General features: G+C 42.4%; 1 protein-coding gene across 2 annotated transcripts; it reads right to left on the bottom strand.

Annotated features, from left to right (window-relative positions):
- Window positions 1-406: 406 nt before the first annotated feature.
- On the bottom strand, window positions 407-24,784 carry LOC142435304 (cytochrome P450 4A6-like). Of its 2 annotated transcripts, none has more exons than XM_075539730.1 (12): window positions 24,590-24,784; window positions 20,172-20,313; window positions 19,486-19,530; window positions 18,882-19,009; window positions 16,373-16,497; window positions 15,897-15,955; window positions 15,322-15,428; window positions 15,049-15,239; window positions 14,812-14,945; window positions 13,797-13,861; window positions 13,577-13,653; window positions 407-574 (listed from the first exon to the last, which is right to left on the bottom strand). In XM_075539730.1, the coding sequence occupies exons 1-12, from the start codon at window positions 24,782-24,784 to the stop codon at window positions 409-411; spliced, it is 1,434 nt and encodes a 477-aa protein (XP_075395845.1). In that variant the 3' UTR covers window positions 407-408. The 2 variants fall into 2 exon arrangements, with proteins under 2 accessions (XP_075395845.1, XP_075395844.1); XM_075539729.1 differs by having other exon boundaries at window positions 15,897-16,051.
- Between the last annotated feature and the right edge of the window lie 1,031 nt (window positions 24,785-25,815).

Below are 25,815 nucleotides of genomic sequence, written 5' to 3' on the forward strand. Positions count from 1 at the left end.
TTCTGAGAGTGTAACTCTTTACTCAAGTAGAAACCCGTGTCTTTCTCCACCGTCTTTGTCATAGAAGCAACAGAAAATGTGTACAGAGCCAGACAAACAGACAGAGGCAAAAGTCTGGTAGATGGGTGGACAGCCTGGAGGTCAGAGATGTAATTAAGAGTTAGTTGGACACCCAGAGAGTTGGATTTACCAAAGTAGACAGACATACAGCAAGGAAAGCAAGAGAAAGGTCATCATAAAGAAGACCAGAATGTCTGATGGACAGGAGTCAGGGAGGCAGGCAAGTAGGAGTAAGAAGCAGGAAGATGAGCAGACATACAGGAGATGAGATAGAAAGACAGGGTGCAAGGCAGGAGGCTCTCTGGGGGAATAGATGGGATGAGTCTGCGCTTTGTCTCACCACGGTTATTAGAGTTTCTTCAGGTGCAAGTGGATCCCATTTGTGGACCTCAGCACAAGCTTTGGGATAGGGTTAGGAACCCTGGTGGGATCTGGCGACAGCTCAAAGCGGAGCAGAGTCAGGGCCACGGCCACTTTCATCTCATTCATAGCAAACTGCTTGCCAATGCAGTTCCTGGAGAGGGAGGGTCATCCAAGAGGAAAAGGCATTAGACTTAATCCTGAGCTGGGCCCCCTTGGTGAGGCCCAGACCTTAGGCCTCTCCTATGAGAAACCACCCCCAGTATCCCCAAGCTATTGGCATACAGTTCCCCTGTTGTGTCTTTCTTTTCTCTCTCTCTCTTTTTATTTCAAATATTTATTTATTATAAATTAGGTGACAGTTTACATTTCAGATCATCAGTTTGAGATGCTATAGTCCAAACCACTAATCAAACCCTGCAGTGGTCCATCTTCCCTACCTGCTTCCTCTCCCCATGGGCTACCATTGTTACTTCACACAAGTCAGCATCATCAAAGGCCCATTCCATTACTCCATCCTCCTCCCCTGCCCTCCCCTGCTCTTGGCAACTTCCAGTCTATTCCCTTTGGTACAAGAGCAATTTTTTTGGTCTCTATCTTAGTGCTTTCATGTATTATTTGTCTTTTTGTGATTGGTTTATTTCACTCAGTATAATGTTCTGCGGGTCCGTCCATATCGTGAGGTGCTGGTTTTTAAGTGATGCACAGCATCCTCTTGTGTGTATGTACCAGACTTGCCTTATCCTTCCTTCTATTTCTGAACATTTAGGTTATTTCTATCTGCTTGCTATTGTGAACAGTGCTGTCATATGAAGGTGACATAAGCAATAACAACAGCCAGCATCTTGATCAATGGGGAGAAATCAGAAGCATTCCCTCTATGAACAGGAGCCAGATTAGAATGTCCCTTATCACCACTCATATTCAACATTGTGATGAAACTTTTAGCCAAACCCAGTAGACCACACAAAACATAAAAGGAATCCAGATTGATCAATAAGTGAGACTATCACTATTTGCATATGATATGAATTTTTATGAGGTAAACCCTAAAAAAATAGCAATAAAGTATTGGGAACAATTTAGAGATTCAGCAGAGTGGAAGAATTCAAGATAAATATTTTAGAAAAACAGTTGGATTCTGTATAATAATGAAAATAATTCTGAAAAAAAAACTATTTTACTAGCCACGCCAAAAATGAAATACTTAAGAATAAACCGAGCCCAAGGAACAAACAACTTGTACAAAGACAACAACAGAACATTCCTACAGGAAACAAGACAGAAATAGATCATTGGAAGAACATTCCTACACATGAAACAAGCCTCCAGTGATTTCCTGGAGGCTTATTTCCCTCTCAACCCAATTGAGTGATGAGAATAACCCAGTGAGCCCACAGAGAGTCTGGGAGAGAAGACTACTGTAGATTGAATTGATCAGTCTGACTCGAGGGTTAACCCTTTTCATTTGATCTCCCTTCTGATACACTCTGAGCTTGATCTGTTTTTATGATATTTTCTGTGGGTTTTTTCATATTGTGGTTTGTCTCTATAGTATTTTGTCTTTGTTGCTAGCTGTCTTTGTTACGTGTTCTTCTATGTTTTTCAATATGTGAAACGCAGGATAGGCGAATCTGTAGGTGCAAGAACTAGACCCAGGGTTCCTGGAGGGTACAGAGGAGGGGGTGGGGTAAGGGCAGGGGTAAAGGATACTGATGGCGAGGAGTTCAAGAAGGAAGAAAATGTTTGGAATCTGATTGTGGTAGTGATTGTACAACACTGCTTGATATGATTGAATGGTATCATGGTATGAGGAATGATATGATATCTGGATTAGCTTCTAATAAAATTCTTTGGGGGGGAATGAAATATTGAATATTCATGGATTTTGTTGTTGCTGTGAAGTACTGCCATCTAGATGGTTTAGACTCATAGAGATATTTTGTACAGCACGAAGAAACACCGCCTAGTTCTGCAGCATCCTCACAACTAGTCCCCTGTTGAGCACTTGGTTGCACGCAATCCACCTCTTCATTTCTTCCTCTTTTCCATTTCCCTTCTGTTTCACCAAGCATGATGTCCTTGTCCAGGGACTGGTCTCTCCTGGTAACATGTCCAAAGTACATGAGGCAAAATCTCATCATCCTCCTTTCTTAGGAGCATTCAGACTGTACTTCTTCCTAGCAATTTGTTAGTTCTTTCTGTGGTCCGTCCATGGTACTTTCTGTATTCTTTGCTAGCACCACAATTCAAATGCATAGATTCTTCTTTTGCCTTCAGAATTCAGTGTCCAACTTTTCACATGCATATGAAGCGATTGAAAATGTGATGGCTTGGGTCAGGTGCACTGTAGTCGTCAAAGTAACTTCCTTGCTCTTCAACATTGTAAAGAGGTTTACCCAATAAAATGTGTCATATGAGTTCTTACCTGTTGGTGCACAATGAGTATTCAGTGTGAACCCACCAAAATGAAATCCTTGACAACTTCAATATTTTACCCATTTTTTAGGATGTTATAGCTATTGGTCCAGCTGTGACTGTTTGGGTTGTCTTTACATTGAGTTGCGTTCCATACTGACGGCTGCAATCATGATCTTCATCAGCAAGTGCTTCAAGTCCTTCACTCTTTCAGCAAGCAAAGTTGTTCCATGTGCATATCAGAGGTTGTTAATAAGCTTTCTTCCAAACTGTGTTCTTCCTCATGTAGTCAAATTATCAAAATATTTGCTCATGGTACATATTTAATAAGTGTGGTGAGAAGATACAAGTCTGATACACACCTATACTGATTTTAAACCATGCAATATTACCTTGTTCTGTCTGAATGGTTGCCATGCATAGTAGTTTAGCATGAGTACAATGAAGTGTTCTGGAATTCCTACTGATCAATACTACCCATAATTTCTTATGGTTCATATAAACAAATGCCTTTGTAAAGTCCACAAACAACAAATAAACATTTTTCTGGCATTCTCTATTTTGATCCATGATATATCATATCAGCAATGCTACCCCTTGTTTTCTCTTCTGAATCTGGCTTATATTTCTGGCAGCTGTTGAAGTACTGCTGTAAACTATTGTCTATGATCTTCAGCAAATTTTACTTGAATGTGATATTAATTATATTGCTTGATAATTTCTGCATTTTCTTGATTCCCCTTTATATTTTTTGGAATGGGTATAAATATAGATATCTTCCACTGAGTTGGGAAGGAAACTTCCATATTCCCTGGCATAAGTAAATGAGTGCTTCCAGTGCATTATCAGCATGTTGAAATATTTCAGTTGATATTCCATCAATATCTGGAGACCTGTTTTTCAGTAATGCTTTCAGTGAAACTTGGACGTACTTCTTCAATATTATCAGTGCTTGATCACATGCACCTCCTGAAATGGTTGAACATCAACAAGTTCTTTCAAACACAGTGACCCTGGATATTCCTTTCATCCTCTTTTGATTCTTCTGGCAAAATCCAATATTTTTGTCCGCAAAATATTTTAATATTCCAACTTAATGACTGAATTATTTCCTCAGTCTTTCAGTTTAAGATATGATGAGCAGGTCTGTTTTTTGTTTGTTTGTTTTCTAACTCTAGGCTTTTCACATTTCATTAAAATACTTTGTCTTCTCAAGACCCCCTTAGAATTTTTCTGCTCAGCTTATACTTCATCATGACTTGCATTTGTGGTCGTTACTCTACCATCAAGAGCAAGTTTCTGATATCTGCTTTGACCTTTCTTTATTGTCTTTTTAATGACCTTTTAGCTTTCTTCATGTATGATGTTCATGATGTCAGACCATGGTTCATCAGGTCTCCTGCCATTAATATTCAATGAGCCAAATCTATTCTTGAGATGTTCTCAAAATTCAAGTGAGATATACTCAAAGTTGTATTTTGGCTCTTGTGAATTCTTTCAAGTTCAGCTTGAACTTACATACGAACAATTGGTGGTCTGCTCCACAATGAGCAGATGGTCATGCTTTTGCTGCTGATGTTGAGCTTCTCCATTGGTTCTTCCCACAGATGTATTCAATTTGATATCTGTGTATTCCACCAGGAGATGTCCATGTGTATAACCAGTCTTTGGTTGTTGAAAAAGGTAGCAATGAACAGGTAACTGGTCTTGAAAAATTCAAATTATGTCATGAAGTCTCCAGCTTTGTTTCTTTTGAGAACCTTTTTTCAAGGTGCCCTTCCGTCCTCCGTGATTTGAAAGGGACACGATGGCAGTGAGTTTGGTTTGATTATTTACTTTTAGTTTCCAACCTTTGTATTTTAATCACCAAATAATGATCAACACACCTTGATTGAATGTTTTATCAATTTGAGACGAAAGAATTTGGTAGAGGCAAAAAAAGAATCTGATACCAAGGGTTCAAGTAGAAAGACAATCTTTTAAAAATGATGATGGAAACATATGGACAAATGTGCTTGATATAATAGATGTATGGATTGTTATAAGAGTTGTAAGAGGCCTCAATGAAAGGATTTATAAAAATTAAGAAAAACAGTAGGAGAACTCAAGATGGCACCCAGTTAAGTGGCACACACTGAGAGCTACTTGGCAAACCACCAGACCGGTTTCCTGGAGAACTAGTGGGAGGATTCTGTTAAGTGAGGGGACCCACACAATAACCCAGAGTACTTCTCCTATCCATTGGGCGACCCTCCCAAACATCTGCTCTGTGCCAGAGTCCCCAGAGGTCTGAGACCTGGTCCCTGAGACTTCCCAGCTCGGCTGGGTTTTCTATTCCTGCATGCTCTCACCATGATCACCACACACCAATAGCACCACACCGCTCCCCAGCCTGTTCATGCCAGGAGCTGGTCGGCTGCCTTGCGGAGACTCACACAGCCATGGAAGGACCCCCACACAGCAGCTGTCCACTCAAAGCACTCATTTAAGGGAGCTACACCCTTCTCCCACAGTTTCCCTCGATCCACGTGGCAGTGATCTTGCCACCAAGCTTGGGTTCCTCCTTCTATTCACCCAAGGCACAAGTGACTGACCTGCAGTCTACCTGCAGTAGATTGGGTGACGTGAGGCTGTGCCACCCCCATGTTTCCTGAGACCCCTCCACTGCTGCAGAGGTCCCAACTGCAATGCCCGTGGCAGCCCACATTGTTCCCTGTGGTGATGGCCTATGGCTCAGCACTTCCTTAGCATCCCTTCCTGTCAGGCAGCAGGGGAGAGTGTGTCCTTGGCCCAAAGGGTATACAGCCACCATATATAGCCTCAATCTGGAGCCCAAAGGATAAGCAACTTGAGCCCTGGGGCTCCCTGGCCCATGCCAGCAACACTGCCTCAGACCACAGCTCAGCCAACACACAACATATGGGCCCCCTTGACCTTATTATTGCACACGGAGCTTCTCCCCTCCCATCACCCACATCAGCAGCCTGCCCCATGCTAGCATGGTGTTCTCCAGGTGAGTCAGTGCCAGCTGTCCCCATCAATGCCAGGCACCTCCACCCTGTGGAGGCTTTCCCCTGGCACCTTGAACCACCAGCAGTGGAGTTGTTCCTGCCTTCGATCAGCACCCTCTCCCATGGCAGCGAGACCTCCCCCACCTTTGTCTACTCTTAAGCACCTTTAAAAATTTTTTAATGAAATTTTTTAAAGGTTGCAAATTGTCACCTCACAGCCCAGTTCAAAACAGCCCAACAGTATACATACATGTTCCAAGCCCACTCCAGCCACTGAGACTCCTCACCACCATTGTCCACTAAATTTATGAGGAACGCTGCCACATGGTAGTCCTATCCACCTCCATAATAGCCCATAGGCTACCTCAAAAACAGGAACACAGAGAAAGACTTCAGGGCCCCTTGGTTTCCCAGAAACCTGGCACCCACCTCTACAAAAGTGTCACAGAAGCAGCAGTAAACTGCATCACTCTCAATGAACAAAAGAGAGAGTGAGATAAAACACACTAGAGCTAATTGTGCTCATAGAAGATCACGGACTTTATGAATAGACTAGAGGAATCAGAGAACTATATCAGTGAACTCAAAGAAAACCAGGATGAACAGAATTGGCAGAACGCTGGCAAACCTAACCAAGGAAAGGAAGGAGCAAACATCAATCAGCAGGATGAACGATGAAACCAAGGAAATCACAAGAGACCCCAATGAGATTACAAGGATAATCACAAAGTACTATTAAAGACTGTATTCTAATGAATTAAAAAATGTGGAAGACATGGACAAATACTTGGAAAAACAACTCCTCCCTAGATTATCCTAAATAGAAGTCAGGAACCTCAACAAACTCATAACAAAAGACAAAATATATATGATCATCAAGCAGCTACCACCCAAAAAAGTCCTTGGACCAGAAGGCTTCCCAGGATAATTCTACCAAGCATTCAGGGAAGAGCTGGCATCAATCCTCCACAAACTATTCCTGAATGTAGAAAAGGCTGACAAACTCCCAAACGCATTCTATGAAGGCTATTTGACTTTGATAACTTAGAAAAGCAAGGATCTGACCAGAATAGAGAACTGCAGACTGATATCTCTAATGAACATAGATGAAAAAATCCTTAACAAGATATTGGTCAATAGAATACAAAGGTATATATGTAAAACATATCATCCACCATGATCAGGTAGGATTCATTCCAGGGATGCAGGGATGGTTCAACATCTGAAAACCAATCAATATTATATACCACATTGATAAGAAAAAGTATAAAGACCACATAAGACCTAAAGAGAAAGAAAATGCATTTGACAATATCCAACACCCTTTCCTAATTAAAGAGTCCTCAGAAAGAAAGGAATGGAAGGAAAGTTCCTCAAGATAATACAAGCTATCTTCAAAAAGCCCACAGCCTACTTCGTAGTCAATGGACAAAGATGAAAACAACCCCACTGAAAAAGGGGACCAGACAAGGACGTCCCTAGTTCCCACTTTTATTCAATACCTTACTGCAGGTTCTAGCTAACAACATAAGACAGCAGGAGGACATTAAAGGTGTCCAGCTGGATGAGGAGTAGGTGAAACTATTGCTATTTGCAGATGATTCTGTACAGTGAAAATCCCAAAAGCTTCACAACAGGAGTACTGGAGGAATATGGAGGAGTGGCAGGATAAAAATAGAAGTCTATTGGTTTGCTATATACATTGGATAGGACCACGAAAGAGGAGATCTAGAAGGCAATACCCTTCACAATAGCTCAGACAAAATTGAAATAACTAGGAATATATGCAACCCAAAAAAACTAAGACATACAAGGAAAACCACAAGACCCCACTACAGGAAACCAAAAGCAATCTCCACAATGGAAGAACATCCCATGCTCGTGGATTGGAAGACTCAACACAGTAAATATGTCAATCTTACCCAAAGAATTTTATAAGTCTAACATGATTCTGAGTCAAATACCAACAACCTTCCTCAGAGAGTTGGAAAAACTGACCACCAATTTCATATGGAGAGGGAAGAAGCCCAGAATTATCAGAGAACTGCTAAAGAAGGAAGAAAGTCAGTCAGAGGTCTCACTTTATCTGATTTTAACACTTACTACACAGCCACAGTGGTCAAAACAACATGATACTGGCATAATGACAGACACTCAGATCAATGGAAAGAATAGAAAATGCAGAAATAAATCTACCAGCATATAGGCAACTAATATTTGATAAGTACCCCAAATGCATCAAGTGGGAGACAAAGGCTGACTTTAACAAGCTGCGCAGGAAACAATGGACAGCCACATGGAAGAACATGAAACAAGATGTTGACCTTTCCCCATGCACAAGAACAAACTCAAGGTGGATCACAGACCTAGAAGTAAAACCCCAAACTATTAGGACCATCAAGGTAGGAATCGGGACAAACCTAAGAACCATGGCCCAGGGAATACATAAGCTAACTGCAATAGGGAAGGATACACATAAAGGTTAACCTGAAATCAACAAGTGGGATTTACTGAAAATAATACACCTGTGTGCATAGAAAGATTTCACCAGCAGGATAACTAGGCAACCCACAGGCTGGGAGAGGATTTTTAGTAATGACAAAAAAGACAAAGGGTTTCTTACTAAAATCTACAATACCCTCCTGACCTGCAAAAAGAGAAAAAGTTAACCCCCTGAGGAAGGGGCAAAAGAACTTAAAAGAAGTTTCAGTAGTGAGGACACCTGGATGGTCAATAAACACATGAGAAAGTGCTCCTGATCATTAGCCATCAGAGAAATGCAAATTGCAACAACCATAAGATACCATCTATCACCCTGACTAGTCCAAATCAGAAAATCAGAGAGCAACAAATTTTGGAGGGGATGTGGCACTCCACTGCAGGTGGTTGTAGATATGCTCAGCCCCTCTGGAAATCCATCTCATGATATTTATAGAAGTGGAAATTGATCCACCTTAGGACCCAACTATCTCTCTACTGGACATATACCCAGAAGAGGTAAGAAATAAAACACAACCAGTCATCCACCTCCAATGTCTATTACGGTGCGATTCACAATCACAAAGATTTGGAGACAACCTAAATTTCCATTGATAAGCAAGTGGATTAGTAAACTGGCACATGCACACAATGGAGTACTATGCATCACTAAAAAGCACAGATGAAAAACATTTTTTCATGAGAAGAGCTGGAAGAATGTATGCTAAGCAAGACCAACCAATCACAAAAGAACAAGTATGAAATGTGTCCCTTGAGGTAAATATAACCAGCACAGTAGGTATAGAAGAAGAGACACTCATCTCACAATATAAGGGTCGTGGCACAGGCCGTCGGGTGGAGGTCTACCAAATCGAAGGAGGTACATGTGAATCCAACACAAAGAAGGGGGAAGGGGATCAGGTGAAGGGACAAAAGGGCTGGAGGAGAAACTGAGATGACGACATGAGGGGAGCAGGGCACTAAACCACTAAGAGGGAATTATCTTGATTATGTCTTCACAAAATTTAGAGTGTGAATACAGACACCACCATGGTGCACCAAACCATGATGGCAATGTAACCACATGGAGGAATGCATGAAAACATTGGCCTACATGGCCGACCTCAACCAGAGCCAAACTGACCCCTACCCTAGAAGTATGCATGACAGAGAACAACACAAAACCTTCAGGTGGGGAAAAAGGGCTGACTTGCCATGCCCAGCTGGAAGCAAACCCAAAAGGAAAAAGAGAAAGGGACAATCTAGACCCCATATTGACACACCAAACCCAGAGGATGATGTCCCCTCACAGAACTGCAAAAGCACAGAGAGGACTGTAGGACTGACAACAACTCATGTTGTCCCCTTACTGGAGGGGACTGTGACAGAGGACAATAATGGGGACATGTGGCTGGGAGATAGTGTGGTGGGAGATAGTGTGGTAGCCCCCACAGCGGGGCAAACCAGGAAGAGAGCATAACTGATCATCAACTGGAACAAAGCCAAACCACAAATCCCCTAAAGAGCCCCCAAATTAGACTTCAGGCTAGAAGGGCCAGCTCCTGGAACTCCCCCAGGGTCACAAAGTCAGTGGACAGACCTGGAACTACGTATGTTTTTCTCTCTCTTTTTTTCCTTCTTTTTCTTTTCCGTTTTTTGATCTGTTGTTTTCTTATTGTTGGGTCCATGACATCGTTGGCTTGCCTACTTATATAAGGCAGGCATGGGCTGCGTCATCACAAGGTGCTGAAGGGCTCAGTTATCAGGCATCAAAGAACAAAAAAATCATAACACTGTGTGCTCACCTCCACAATATGATCGCTGAAGACAAATGGTGCATAAGTAAATGTGGTGAAGAAAGCTGATGGTGCCCGACTATCAAAAAATATAGCGTCTGGGGCCTTAAAGGCTTGAAGATAAAGAAGCAGCCATCTAGCTCAGAAGCAACAAAGCCCACATGGAAGAAGCACACCATCCTGTCTGACCACGAGCTGTCGAAGGGAACAGCTATCAGGCATCACAGAACAAAAAAATCATATCATTGTAAATGAGGGGGAGTGCGGAGTGGAGACCTAAAGCCCATCTGTAGGCAATTGGACATCCCCTTACGGAAGGATCGCAGGGAGGAGACAAGCCAGTCAGGGTGCAGCATAGCAACGATGAAACATACAATTTTCCTCTAGTTCCTGAATGCTTCCTCTCCCCTGGCCCTCCACTATCATGACCCAAATTCTACCTTACAAATCTGGCTAGACCAGGGGATGTACACTGGTACAGATAGTAACTGGAAACACAGGGAATCTAGGATGAATGATCCCTTCAGGACCAGTGGTGAGGGTGGTGATGCTGGAAGGGTGGAGGGAGGGTGGGGTTGAGAGGGGGAACCCATTACAAGAATCTACAGATAACCTCCTCCCTGAGGGACAGACAATAGAAAAGTGGGTAAAGGGAGACATCAGACAGTGCAAGATATGACAAAATAATAATTTATAAATTATCAAGGGTCCATGAGGGAGGGGGGAGAGAGGAGGGAGGGGGAAATATGAGAAGGTGATGCCAGGGGCTTATGTGGAGAGCAAATGTTTTCAGAATGATGAGGGCAATGAATGTACAAATGTGCTTTACATAATTGATGTGTGTATGGACTGTGATAAGAGTTATATGTGACCCTAATAAAATTATTTTTTAAAGGACAGGAATGGGAAGCAAGCTCTGGGGGAAAGCAACAGGGCCAATTGCCCTGGAGGGTCTTGGGGGCAGAAGGTGGCCAGGGGAAGGGTGCGGTGAGCAAACAATATAGACAGGGGAACAACTAGGGAATTACATCCAACAGCAAGGAAGTTATGGAGATCCTGTAGATATTGGAGCAACAGCAATCTAGCTGAGAGGAAATACTAAGAGGTGGAAGAAGGGGGAACATGTTGGTGGGGCAGGAGGAAGGCAAAAGGAAGCAGAGGAAGGCTCTAGCAAGCATATCTATAGATAGAGGTATAAGCAGAGGTATGTATTTGTGTAAATACATCAATACATAAAAATTGGCATATGTACATATATTCATAAGGCCATATACTGAAGTTGCAGACAGACCTTGGGCCTCAGCTCATGCCCTTGCTCAATATAAGAACACTTTGTTCTAAGAAACTGGCATTTGGTGATGCTCACTTGGCACCCTTCCCACCCCCACCCCACCGCACCCCGCGCAATCACTGAAGACAAAATTGTTGCATAAGCAAATATGGTGAAGAAAGCAGATGGTGCCCAGATACTAAAAGATATAGCATCTGGGGTCTTAACAGCTTGAAGTTAAATAAGCGTCCATACAGTAGGGAAGCAACAAGCTTAAATGGAAGAAGCACACCAGCAACTGTGATCCTGAGGTGTCATCCGGACCAGGTGACAGGCATCAGAAGATTCATAGCAAAACCAAAAACACATTGTTGAGAACAAGAGGGGTCAGAGAAGAGACCCAAAGTCCACTGCAGACACTGGAACATCCCCCCACAGAGGGGTTGCAGGGAAGGGATGAGTCAACTAAGGTACAGTACAGTACTGATGGACCACACAATATTCCTCTAGTTCCTTGGTGCTTCCTCACCACCCACCCCGCCCCCGCTGTCATGACCATAGTTCTCACTCTGGAGTGGACCTGAGCATGTACACAGGTATAGATAAGTGATAAAGTGCAGGACACTTGGAATACAGGAACAAGAATGTGAATAGTGATACCAAAAGGGTAGGGGAAAAGGAGGAAGAAAAAGGGACGAAGGGTAACCAATGTCAATGATTGGCACATAGCCACACACACCCCTCCAGCGGGAAGATCAACAAATACCATGAGGGATGGGAGACAGCGGAGAGTGTGAGATGTGAAAATAATAATAATAATTTATAAATTATTAAGGGGCCATGATGGGGGTGAAGGAAAAAAAGAAGAGCTGCTCCCAAGGACTCAATAGAAAGTAGATGTCAAGAAAAGAATGATGTTGACATATGTACTGAAAGGCCTGATACAAGTGATGTGTGGATTGTAATAAGAGCTCTGAGAGTCTCCCATCAAAGTTTCTTTTAATAAAAAGTTGAGAAAAACAAAACAAAAAATATACTTAATGAATGGGTTAACTAGCATCTAGAGATATGAGAGAAAAAAGTTCTCCAGTTTTTCTTTACCACCAGAGATATAAAAAAATGTTGTTTTTGTGCTTCTTTTAACCATAAGAATTTTTATAACCTCTAGGTTAAATGAATATGTGAGTAGAAGAAACTAGGTAGCATTCTTCCACACTAGGTTCAGTAGTTGGCTGTTGTATTAACATGACTCCCTTGTATGTATGTAGATATTATCCTATCGCAGGGTAGATTTCTGAGTGTGCTCCATTTCTATTTTGACAACTTCCACTTTACTTAGATTCATACTTTACACATTTCAAGTGTCTAATATTACTAAATGTTCACAGCTGTTTCTTCTCATTCTGAGACATTCCATCATCAAATAAAGGTCCTAAAAGCTTTACTCAACCACATCATTTCGGTTGATGCAACTCTGAGAAGGCAGCTTTCTCAGTAATATTGTGAGTGCCTTCTGAGCTGAAAGAATCAATTTCTGGAACTATATCAGACAATATTTATCTGCTATTCATATATACCTAACAATGTTTTGCTTCTTTTAATAAGTTTTTCAGTAGCTACCTATTCTGAAGTGGATGGCCTGGTCCTTTTTTGTTGTCTATTAGTCTGGAAGTTCAGTTGAAACCTGTTTACCTTGGATAATCTTGCTGGTAATTTAATAAACTGTTTGAAATAGAACAAAACCCCTTTCTAACCCCCCAGCAACACTCAACCCATCAGAGTATGACAAACTGACAGAAAAGTGGTGCTGAACATGATTAGGATGAGAAGAATCCACCTTTAAAAATTGGGGGATTTTGGAAAAACATTTTTTTATAAAGGAAAATCCCAAGATATTCTATACTGGAGACAGTACTAGAGTGAGACAAATACCCACATAACAGAACTTTGAAAATTCACTCTGGTTGATTGTTGGCTGCCATTGGGAGGAGCAGTAGGTACAAACTTCCATGGCTTTTCTAGCTACTGCTCCTTATTTTTGTACAGTGACACACACAAAGACCTTTCTCACAAACACCAACACTCCCAGGAATAGCAGAGCCTGCCACCGGGGAACGAGGAAGATCAATGCCACTGGGGGAGACACCCAAAGAGCCTTTCTCCTTTCCAGGAAGCTTCCTCACCTTGATCCTCCTGAGAAGGGCAGAAAGGCATGACTATGATGAGTGGAGCCTGGTGCAAACCGGAAAGGGTCAAACACCTACAGAGAGAGAAGCAGAGACTGAGCAAATAGGGTCAAGGTCTTCCTTCCAATTCATAAGGGGTGGGACTTCCGGGTGTGGGAGATTGAAGAGGCGTTGGTATTAGGAAATCATCCCATTCCTGCTTCCCAGGACCTCATACCTCTGGATTGGACCACACCTTGGGATTGTGATGAAGGGTATGGATGTTCAGTGAGACTATGATTCCTGTGGGGAAATTTAGAAAGAGACAAAGGACTGATATACCTAAGAGGGGTTGCCCTCCTATTTCAGCCAGTCCAATGGGTGTGGACACACGGAAGGACTGGGTGCCACAAACCCGGAGAAGCAAGAAAGCAACGGAGGCTGATTGTTTGTAGTCACTCACGTGCCAGAGGGAAATTTACATTACTCAACTGTACCTGAAAAGCCACCATTCATGGATAACCCACTCATTTTCCAATGTTTTAAAGGAGACCCATTAGGTTCAGAGAGGTGTCTGACTTTTCTAGGACCATAAAGCTAGGGTGCAGCAGACCTGTAATTCAGAGAACTGAGAGGCAAGCCTACAGCTGGGTTCTGAACAAGCCCATGGCTTCTCATCTGGTCACCAGATGCTCTCTGCCATCACCCTGAGGAATCCTATGATCATGGACAGCACTTAACTACAACCCTGGATTTCCTGATCTCTCTCATTTGGCATGAAGCCTCATAAAGAAAGGACCACATCGACCTCTGTCCTTCTCTGGTTCTCTGTTCTGTCCTTCCACTTCTCAGGAAAGTAGGATTTAGAGCTAAAGAGGCTATTCTAAAGCAAAACTCTCCTTGTGGAGATGACTCAGCATGTTGAATAACCACCATATTAGCCCACATAGATATATCCATAATTCTTAGAATAGTTGGATGCTGGAGAGTCACACTAGTTCAGCTAACCAAAGGTTAGAGTACTTAGTCCACCCATAAGGATTGTTTGCCTGTCAGAGCCCACAAGAAAGTGATTTTTAAAATATTTTAAAAGAAATGTTTGGTGATTTACTTCTGAAAATCTAACAGCCTATTCCTGTGAAATTCAGTTCTATTTATCACACAGTGGATCATCATGGCTCAGGATAAACTTGGTGGAAACTGTTGTTTTTGGTTGATATAGTTGCTGCATGCTAGTGTGGTGAATTTCATACCTTTGGGTAAGGAGCGTCCATCAGGAAAGGTAATGGGTTTGCTGAGAACTCGGCCAATACCGGGCACTGGAGGGTAGATTCGCAGGGCCTCCTTGATGCACATGGTGGTGTAGGGCATTTGGCTTAAATGGTCCCTAGGGAGAAGAATCCCAGGCTGAAAAGTATTCACATTCTGGGTAGGCCAGTGGCTTCTCCTCTAACAGAGAGGAAGAGCTCTCTAATCTCTTGTGCACTCACCATGTGATGGAAGATCCATCCCCCAGGAGGCTCTGAACCTCCTCCCGGCAAGTCTGCTGGTGCTTGGGGTGCGTGGCCAGGGCATAGAGGATCCACGAGATGCCACTGGCTGTGGTGTCATGGCCTTCAAACATGAACGTGTCCACTTCGGCACGGAGATCCTGGTCGGACAAGCTGCTCCCGTCCTCCATCTGGGGAAGCCCCGAGCCGTGTGCAGGTTTACCCCGGACCCTGGAATGTTGGGGGCAAGCCTCAAGCCTCTCCCACACTCACTTTTGCACAGAGGAGAATGTCGAGGAAATCCAAGTTCTTCTTCCTTCTGACCTTTTCCAGTTCTCTCTCTTCCTGCAGATAAGCCTTCCTCTGCTTGATCACTTGGTCTGTTTCACGAATATGGCCATCGGTGTAAGGGAAGACTTGGCACAGCAGCCAGACACCCGCAGCAGTCTATCAGTCATCACCGACACTGAACTGGGAGCTGGTCTCACTGAGGCGAGCTCAGGCGTAGTGTGCGGGATGGCTGGGGGGGTCAAAGGTGAAGCTCTAACAGCAGTGGGGTGTGAATCTGGACCTCTCTGCTAGAAAAGTCCATCAAATTCTGTTTGACGGTTTACTGGGAAGCCGTTTCATCAACCATTTCCAAGTATGGGGGCATATGTGCATCTCTGATGCGGACTGTGCCACGTAATATATCACTGCTCATCCCCAACCAGAGACATGTACCTCCCTACGGATGAATCTGTTCCAGAAGAAGCACTGATGGGTTTGACTACATCACAGGTGTCAGGTTAAGTTCTTTTTGTGGGCTTTGGTGAATAAGGGGACCACGTGGGAGAAGAAACCAGTACCTGTGTGTTTGTGGGCAAGTTCACAGGCTCGGTGGTTTAAGCGGCCCTCAGGTGTCAATCTGTAGATCATGTCAGTCTGATGGAAGGCATTCCTCACACGTGAAAAAAATAGGTTGGACAGGTCTTCAACGGCCTTGATGTAGGGCTGGGTGTTCCTAAAAGAAGAAGATGCAGATGAGACTAAAGGGAAGAGAAATCTCTCACCCTGAGTCTGAGTGCAAATCTAGATAAAGACATCTTCAAGCAGCATGCATAACACCACAGAGCAAACTGTATCTTCTGATCTTATAGCCCTTGTTGTCCCCCCAGCCCTTGTAAACTGGCACGAGCAATCAGGCTTTTGATTATGTAGCTGGATTTTAGGATAGAATCTTGCTTTGTTTGGAGGTGACCATCCAAGATGCCCCACCTGTCCATCATGTAAGTTCCCAATCAGTTGTTATAAACAGGGACTCTGAGCTGAACGTTTTGTTGACCTGTTCAACTGGGTGTTGCTCTGGTAGCTGAAGGCGCATTTCATGATGGTGTCCAGGGTCATCAAGGAGACATGTTCAAACAGCTCCACATGGTTGTCCTGGGTGACAAGCTTCTCCCATTTTTCCTGTGCATAAGGGGACATTGGTTTTATACAAAGTCCCCCATGAGGTCTTCCTAATCAGATTAGAGACTACTCTTTGTCACTCTGGATGTCCTGTTGGGAATTCCTTGCCTTCTTAAGCCAATGACACTGTCACAAGTAAGATTGTAAAACAAATGTTGTAAACAATGTCTATTCTTCCATTGATTTTTAATTTTTAATAATATAAACACAATTTAATTATGGAGCAATTTTCATTGGTTATTGGTTACCACCATAAATCAAAACCCATTTTTTCTGGTTTATTTGTTTTTTTAATCATTATTGGGGACTCATACAGCTCTTATCATAATACATACATACATCCATGTGTCAAGCACATTTGTACATATGTTGCCATCATTCTTTTCAAAACACTCTCTTTCTACTTGAGCTCTTAGTATAAGCTTATTTTCTGTCTCCCATCTTATCCCTCCTTCATAAACCCTGGATAAATTGTAATTTTTAAAAAAAATTTTTCTGGTCTTATAAAGAAGGATAAGTATTGTCCTGAGAGTTGATGTACTAAATTTTCAGGTACCAAATATGTGGATCCCAGATAAAGTCTAAAGCATCGGGCTTGGTTCTTTCATAGAAAAGGCACCAGGAACTTCATTTTCATTCAGTTATTTTATTTTTTGTACTGAGTCAAAAGTGGATAATAAATCAGAGTCTTCATGCTGTAGTGGTGGCATGATGTGGCTAAAACAGGATAATGTACATCCAGGGTCCATGTCCCTAAGGAGTGGCTCAAATTCATGCACAAGTTCTGCACTCCAGACCAGATGAATGGCTGGAACCCATGGAAGTGGGTGGTGAGGTGATGGGCTATGAAGAAAGCATGGATCCAAGAGAGTGGTGGGATCCTCTGTCAAAGCACCTACAAACCCATGTTGTCAAGACAGCCTGGAGGCCAAGTGGCAACTACTTTCGCAGTAGTGCTCTGAGAATATAATTTCTGTAAGTGCCAGAGCAGGATTCAGGGATTTTATCTATACCAATATGAGAACTGAACTTGTTTGGCCACACAGAAGTCAGTGTATTTGATCACATGTGCAAACACGTGTAGAGTACATGTATATGTATTTTGGATAAATGTATCTTGGTGTGTCTAAATATGTGTGTTTATGTGCCATTAGGTTTCTCTGAATCCACGGTTCACCATGAGTGTGAGTACATATGAGCACCTCTGTGCTAAAGTGTGAAATCACAACAGAGTGAGTGATAGTGCACAAAAATGTCTGACTTATAAGTGTATCTATGAGGTTGACAATATGTACTATGAGCAGTTACACCCCACCCCAAAAAAAAACACAAACAACCAGAATTGTGCTGGGCACAGCATAGCTTTCAAAGTATGAATTTTTCCCACTAGGCGAGCATCCAGAACTCATTCTGAGTTAGTGCATCCATTGGCATCACCTGGGAAGGTTCCTTCTGGCCACAGTGAAATTTTTAGTAAGTGCGGTTTTGCTTAAACCTTGTTTTTCTGTGATGGCTGATTTAAGAGAACAGGGTGTGCCTATGAAATGTTGTTTCCTGATGGAGAAAAATGCCACAGAAATAGATGTGATGTTGAGCACAGCTTTGCAAGGACAGCGCTGTGGTCAAAAATCAACTGTATCGGTGGTTTTCTAGTTCCAAAAGAGGTGAAATGTCGATTGATGACAAACTTCCTTCTGGATGTTCATCAACTTTACCAGGTGAGACTGTTAATCAAGCTTTCTATTTAGAGGCTGTGGCAAAAGGCTTGATTTGTGGCAGATGGTGGCTGGCTTGGTTTGCCACCACAATGCACCTGCTAACACAGCCATATCAGTGGGCGATATTTTTGGCAACAAACAGCATGCCTCTCCTGCTCCAACACCTTACTCACCTGACTTTCTCTGCGAGACATCTTTTGGTTTCTCCGAGTAAAAAGAGACATGAATGGACAGTGATTGACAATGTAGAAGAGGTGAAGGGAAAATTAGGGTGCTATCAGCCATCCAAAGAGAAGAGTTTGAAAAATGTTTCCAAGAATGGAATTGCAGATTTAACAAATGTACTAAGTGTAATGCAGAATATTTTGAAGAAGATAATATTGTTTGGTAAAAAAAATTTAATACATAGTTTTGAAACGATCCGTTTCTGGTTTTTTTATGTACCCCTCAGATATTAACAGGGGAACTATTCGTGCTTGTGGATCTGAGAGTGTCACTCTGTGTCTGATGAATGTCTCTAGGACAATATGTTTGAGAGCAGACTGTGAGAAGGTGTGTTGAGAGTGCATGCAGGGGTCTGTGAGTGAGTGTGTGTGTGTGTGTGTGTGTGTGTGTGTGTGTGTGTAGGTACAAGGGAGAAATACATATATAGAGAGACCCACTCACCAGCATCACTTGGACAGAGTTGGCCATGAGCTGCACGTAGAGCTGTAGGATGTCATAATGGAAGGCTGGAGTCAGCATCCGTCGGTGCTGGAACCATGTCGGTCCATTCAGCAGGAGCAGACCTTCCCCTGAGCCAGAGAGGAATGTGTGTGTGTGTGTGTGTGTGTGTGTGTGTGTGTGTGTGTGTGTGTTGGGGTGAAGGGTACTCAGGAGATATTTGAGACATATTGGAAAGGAGTAAACCTATCCTGGAAGAGAAAATGCTGAAGACATCATTTGCACAGATTTTAAAAGTCACATTTTAGGAATGCTGATTTTCTATTTAACTGATTCATGGGATTTGATTATGATAGATGTGAGATGCAACTTGAAAATGTTAATCAGAGGGACAGATCTCAACATTTTGAGTAAACTGAGAACAAATGTGGAAGGAGCAGAATCATGAGAGAACTCTAACCACCAAGATGCTATGGTTAGCATATTGGAAGGTTAGGAAAAGAGGCTTGATTCACATGTCGGGGTGTTGATATTGGTGATTGGACCAAAGAGAAGACTTGTGACAAATTTACCTGATGAGTGGAATGTAGTCATTGTTTATACATACCAATCCAGGGGCTCAGGAATCTGTAGAATATCATTGCCTTTGGGTCTAAATGGAAAGGAAGGTCATTAGAACGTGAGTGAAAGGGAGGCAGACTCATTGTACCTTGAACTGAAACTCATAGGATTAGGGCAGAGATTGGCTAAAAATGTAGGTAACGTCTTAAATGCCACCCAGTAAAAAATGCTAGTAGCTAGCAGCTTTGCCACCTTACATCCCACAACAGGCCCACTCCGGTGTGGATAGACAATTTTTCTTTCATTCATGGGACAGTGTACATCACAGAGCGTATCAGTTTGGTGGAAAGAATGAAGCAGAGAAGAGAGAGAAGGAAGCTAAAAGGGAGGGAGCTGGGGAAAAGAAAAATGAAGAGAGAGAGAACAGAAAAGAACAGAACCTAATGGAATGGAATGAGAAAGAAAAGTGGGTGTGGAAATAGGAATGCAATTCAGGGAAGGAAATGAAAGGAAGAAAGGAAGGGAAGAAATGTAATAAAGAAAAGAAATAAGGAAGGATTATTAACTCCATACAGTTGTTTTAAATGTCCAACACTATGATATTAATATTGGGTTTTAATATGGGGAATGTTATTTATATGTTAATTTATATATTTATATGTTGATCTGAAATCTTTTCGAATTTTTTTAAAAGGAAGTAGCTTTGCCTGGTGGTTGTGAGTTTTGTCTTACCTGATCTTCCCAGAATCACCCTAAGGTAATCAGGATCATAGACCTGGAATAAGACCTCGCTCCCCCACATCCAGCGAGGAAAGGCACATGGGAATTTATCTACCCATTTCAGAATCTGTTTCAGCTCTTGATCTGTTTGAAACTGTAATCAAGGGAAAGACAAACCAGAGAAAAATTTGTTTTTGAAATAGTATTAGAAGTGCGGAAGAAGGGTAGGCAAGGGGATAGTAGTTCATTACCTGTCTACAGAGATTAGGGGGGTGGAGCTGTTTCTGATGGTCTGGTCTTTGACCTAGACTTTTGTTGTGGATCTAAGACTTGCCCTAATGCTTGATCTGTGCCCTTTTTGGCTGAGCTTTCAAACCTCACTCTGAACTGCTTCCAGAAACTTACATTTGAAAGGCAAGTAATAAATATTCAGGAAGAGACTCCATAATATGCAAATCCTTTTCACATTATTGAGCATTATGTGTTGCTCAATCTGTGTTCAGGTAAGGATTATTACTTTATCCTATTTTACAGAGGAAGGAGGAAACAAAGCTTAATAATATGCCCAGATGATATGAGTTTAAACTCAATCCTATTCACCCCAACATGTCCTTTCCCTGGATTCCCTCAGCCCTTTGGTATGAGTGTAGTACATCATATTCATTCCAGTGTGGCCATTTTAGTTGCTGGTCACTTGTTTGCAAACTCAGTTTGGATACTGGTTATCACTTTTTTTTTATTAGAGCCCAGCATTTGAATGGTGATCCAATGAAAAATAGTGAAAGTACCATGAACCGTCAAAAGAACAATTAATTCTGCCTTGAATGAAAGAAATACAGCCTGAATGCTCCATAGAGACCTAAGGATAGTGAGATTTGGGACATGATGTCCTAATCAGGTAAAGCAGATGGGCAGGGGAAAAGTGGAAGTCTCCTGAAAAGATCGATGGACACAATGACTTCTAACAATTGGCCGAACATCAGAACGAGATGAGGATGGTGCAAGACTGGCCAATATTTCATTCTGTTGGACAAGGGTTGCTGTGCATCAGAACTGGCTCGAGCACAACTAATAGCAACAAGGCAAAGTATATAACCATACTTGAGGAAATGAACAACAGAATTGTAAGTGAAAGGATATATGAAATTGTGTAAGATAATGACAACAATAATAACATAACATAACAACAAGGGTTCCTGGGGGTGGTGTTGGTGAGGGAGGGCATAAAGGGGAGTTAATATCAAGGAGTTCAAGAAGAAAGAAAACTTAAAAAGAAATCATTTTATTGGGGGTCTTACAGCTCTTATAACAATCCATACATCAATTGCATCAAGCACATTTGTATATATGTTGCCCATTATCATTTTAAAAACATTTTCTTTCTACTTGAGCCCTTGGTATCAGCTCCTCCTTTTTCCCTCCCTGTCCCACCCTTCCACCCTAGTGAACCCTTCATAAATTATAAATTATTATTATTTTCATATCTTACACTGTCCCCTGTCACCCTTCACCCATGTTCCTGTGGTTTTTTTTTCCTCCTGGGGGTGAGGGTTTGTTATACATTAATCATTGAAATAGGTTCTCCCTTTATCCCGCTGAAGGAAAACATTTTGAAACTGCTGTTGACAGCAACTGTACAATTATGTTTAATCTAATTGAATTATGAATGGTTGCAACATCTTTAAGAGCTCCCAATAAAATGATTAATTACCAAAAATGCTTTGAAATTAATTGTGGTAGCAATTGTATAATGCTGCTTGATGTGATTGAACTGTGGGATGATATGATATCTATATGAGAACCCAATAAAATTGTTTTGAGGGAAAAACATGAGAAAATATTATAAGCAGTAGTCTTTTTTACTGTAATGGCTATTAACCAGCTGAAACTGAAAGCTGATCCAACAACATGCATATTATTTCTGTTAATAGAAAATACTTCAATGATGAGTATATAAACCTTCTAATGGCCATCGGTGTAATGGCAATCATTGGAAGCCTTTTTAGTGGTTCTTTATGTCAAATCACAACTCAGAAATGGCACCAGCCTGTGTGATCACGAGGTGTCAATGGAATCAGGTATCAGGAATCAAAGAACAAGAAATCATATCATTGTGAATGAGGGGGAGTGCCGAGTGGAAACCCTAAGCCCATCTGTAGGCAACTGGACATTCCCTTACAGAAGGATTGCAGAGAGGAGATGAGCCAGTCAGGGTGCAGCATAGCAACGATGAAACATACAACGGTTCTCTAGTTCTTTAATGCTTCCACTCCCCCACTGTCATGATCCCAATTCTACCTTACAAATCCGGGTAGACCAGAGAATGTACACTGGTACAGATAAGAACTGGAAACACAGGGAGTCCCAGACAAACCACTCAGGACCAATAATGAATGTAGCGATACCAGAAGAGAAAGGGGAAGGTGGGGTATAAAGGAGGAACCAATCACAAGGGTCTACATATAACTCCTCCCTGGGGATGGACAACAGAAAAATGGGTGAAGGGTGACATTAGACAATGTAAGACATGACAAAATAATCATACTTTATAAATTATCAAGGTCTAATGAGGGGGGGTGGTGTTGGGGAGCGACGGGGAAAAATGAGGAGCTGATACCAAGGTCTCAAGTAGAAAGAAAATGTTTTGAGAATGATGATGGTAACAAATGTACAAATGTGCTTGACACATGGAGGGACATATGGATTGTGATAAGAGTTGTAGGAGCCTCCAATAAAATTCTTTTTAAAAAAAAATAAATGGGCAACCTGGTCTGATCTAACCAGACAAGAACATGAAGACTAGCAGGACAGGGTTACAAGAATGGCCCATGACAAGTCTATTGCAGCTGGTGACAACTGCATTTAAAAAAAATAATTTCCAAATCTTATCAAATGTTCTGGAAGGCATTATTTCCCCAATCTGTGTGAACAAATGGAGCTTTGGGTCTTCCCCTGCTGTTAGATTGGACAGCTCCACTCTGTTGATCATCCTGTTGGCTGCTTGGAGAAAGGAGAGGAATTGACCCCCTCCAGCCTTCACCTCTTCCGAATGCTTCTTCTATCCACAATCTCTTCATGAGCACGCCTCTACGTAACCCTCCCCCCTTGGTCTTCAGAGCTCAGGTTGCAAGTTTTGTTTCCCATTTGGGGCAGCTGTCCCAGCCCCTCTTCTTCTGTCAGTTAACACACTTGGGCTGATCATGTACTATGTGCCTTGCTGTGTGGTGGGCACTGGGTTAAACGGAGGTACACCAAAGTGCTCACTGTGAGGGAAGGGAAAAGTTCTACTGAGTACCTTACACAAATGCAAAATAGAGGCAAACATGAAATAGTGTGTTGTTAGTGGTGCAATAGAAGTAGAGTGGTGGGACATCCATGTAGTCTGGAAGACTAGGAAATGTAAGATGTACAGAAGCTGAGAGGGACAAGGATCTTCCTCTAGAGCTCGTGTGTGTGTGTGTATGGTGGGAGGGCACAGGGTGAAGAGACAGACAGAGAGAGATTACATCTATCGACACTCTTAATTTAGATTCTTTGGCTTCAAACAACCACTTGTCTGTCAGTTTGTCCAACGGTGCTGTGGTGGCTTGTGCATTAATACATTGCTGGTTTCTATGTCACTGGCATTTCAAATACCAGCAGCATCACTCAGAGTGAACAGGCTTCAGCCGAAAATTCAGACTACAAAGAAGGAATAAGCTGTCTACTTCTGAGGAAGTAGCCACTGAGAACCTTACAAATGACAGAGCTAGGATGGCAAGACTTTGTCCTACATATTTGGACTTGTTGCTAGGAGGGACCAGTCTCTGGAAAAGGACAAATTTCTTGGTAAAGTAAAGGAACAGTGAAAAAGAGGAAGCCCCTGGATGATATGGTCTGATAAAGCAATGGGCTGAAACATAAAGAATTCTGGGATGACTCAGGACTGGGCAATGTTTTATTGTGCTGTACACAGGGTAAGCTATGATGGCATTTAACAATCAAGAGAACAGGCTGTATAGCTGTGATTCAACAATTCCTACTCTGTAAAGCCACCCATTGGTGGTTATTATTTTGTTCTAGCAGCACCAGTAACTGAGCCACTGGATTGAGCGACTGGCTCCAGGAAGCAACTAGAAGCCTTGCTCTTTCCAACTCAAACTGCTGAAACTGGAGATGAGAGGACACAGAAGGAAAGACCATCGGCTTTCAGCTCTGCAAAGTGATCTGGATAGATTCAGATCTACACAGGGTTATTCAAACAATATGAATAAGAATAAAATTGCCTTCTTGTGAGGAAGTGAGCCCCCATTGCTGGGAGTCGAGAGCAGATGCCTGTGGGATGACTGAAGTCAGGTACAGATTCACCTAACAAGGCTTCATGCCATGACTTACTCATTCTCAACTCAAACACTCCCTGCTGACCCACTGCCAGAACCCCGAGTTCCTACCTCATACTTGTGTCCGAAGAGCCAGTGTGAGGGGGGTGACGGGAACTGCTGCAGAGCTTTGAGCAGCCACTGCCTGCGCAGGTAGAACTGGGCCACCTTGGTCAGCAGCAAAACCAGGCTGAGCAGGAAGGCCACTTGGAAGAGTCCAGAGATAACTCCTAAGAGTCCCGTGGGGCTCGACGTGGAGATATTCATGGTGCAGCTGGATCACAGACTGACTTGTCTCCCTACCTTTGACAACCCCTGCTCAAGTCTAGGGAGGATTGTCCCTCCCACCTTTGGGGAGGGCAAATTAATTAGAGCAACTCTGTTTGACTTTGGATGATTGACTAGTAGTGAAAGGTCTATCTTAGAAAACAACTGGAGAACAGTCTGTAATAAGCACCTAATCAGATGCTCTGACATACTTTCCCCCACCTCAGTTTGCTCAACAAATATATAATGAGCACCTACTGAGTGTCAGCCAGCATGCTAGGTGCCAGGACAAGGCTGCAAGCAAAAGAGTCATGATCCCTGACTTCAAGGGCTTCAAGTGTAGTTTATCTAAGTTTCAGTGGATGAGCTAGGTTGTTATTATGCTGTTTTCAAGGTGAGAAATCGAGAGCCTGAAATATCTAGTGATACCACTGGAGTAAAACAGCTAATGAAAATGTGAATGGGAAGAGAGTCATGTCTGTTCTGCCCCAAAGTAGCACACACCAGTTGACTCTGAAATGCTCCTCGATGTGTCCCACAGCACTAATCAAACTTAACCTGAGGTCACTGTGGTGAGTGAACAGAATTCTGCACTTAGAAGTCCCAAGATCCATGTTCAGCCTCTCTGCTTACAAAGCTTAAACTCTTACACTGCTTAACATCTCTTCACGTTGCTTTCTTCTTTTGTAGAGGGAAACTTTTACATGGGACTGCTCATCGATTTACTTAGTCTATAAATATTCCTTCAGTTCCAATTCTAGAGGATAGATGCAGAAAATAAATTAGTGCAATAAAATAGGATAAAGGCTGTATTGTATTATTGTTTTCTTCTGTTTCACTTTGTTGCTGTTGTTTTATTGTATCTGTTAGGTTTCCCAGAAGTAGTGGATACATAGATAGGGACAATAACTGATAAAACGCCTTATCTGAAAAGGGGTTGGGGAAGTGGGAAGGGCGAAGGGGGTTGGGGAGCAATCATTGAATGCAGGAGCAGGGAGGGAGCATTAAAACTGATCGTGATAATGTATATA

This window comes from Tenrec ecaudatus, chromosome 1 (genome assembly GCF_050624435.1).
Source record: "Tenrec ecaudatus isolate mTenEca1 chromosome 1, mTenEca1.hap1, whole genome shotgun sequence".
NCBI classification, from domain to species: domain Eukaryota; kingdom Metazoa; phylum Chordata; class Mammalia; order Afrosoricida; family Tenrecidae; genus Tenrec; species Tenrec ecaudatus.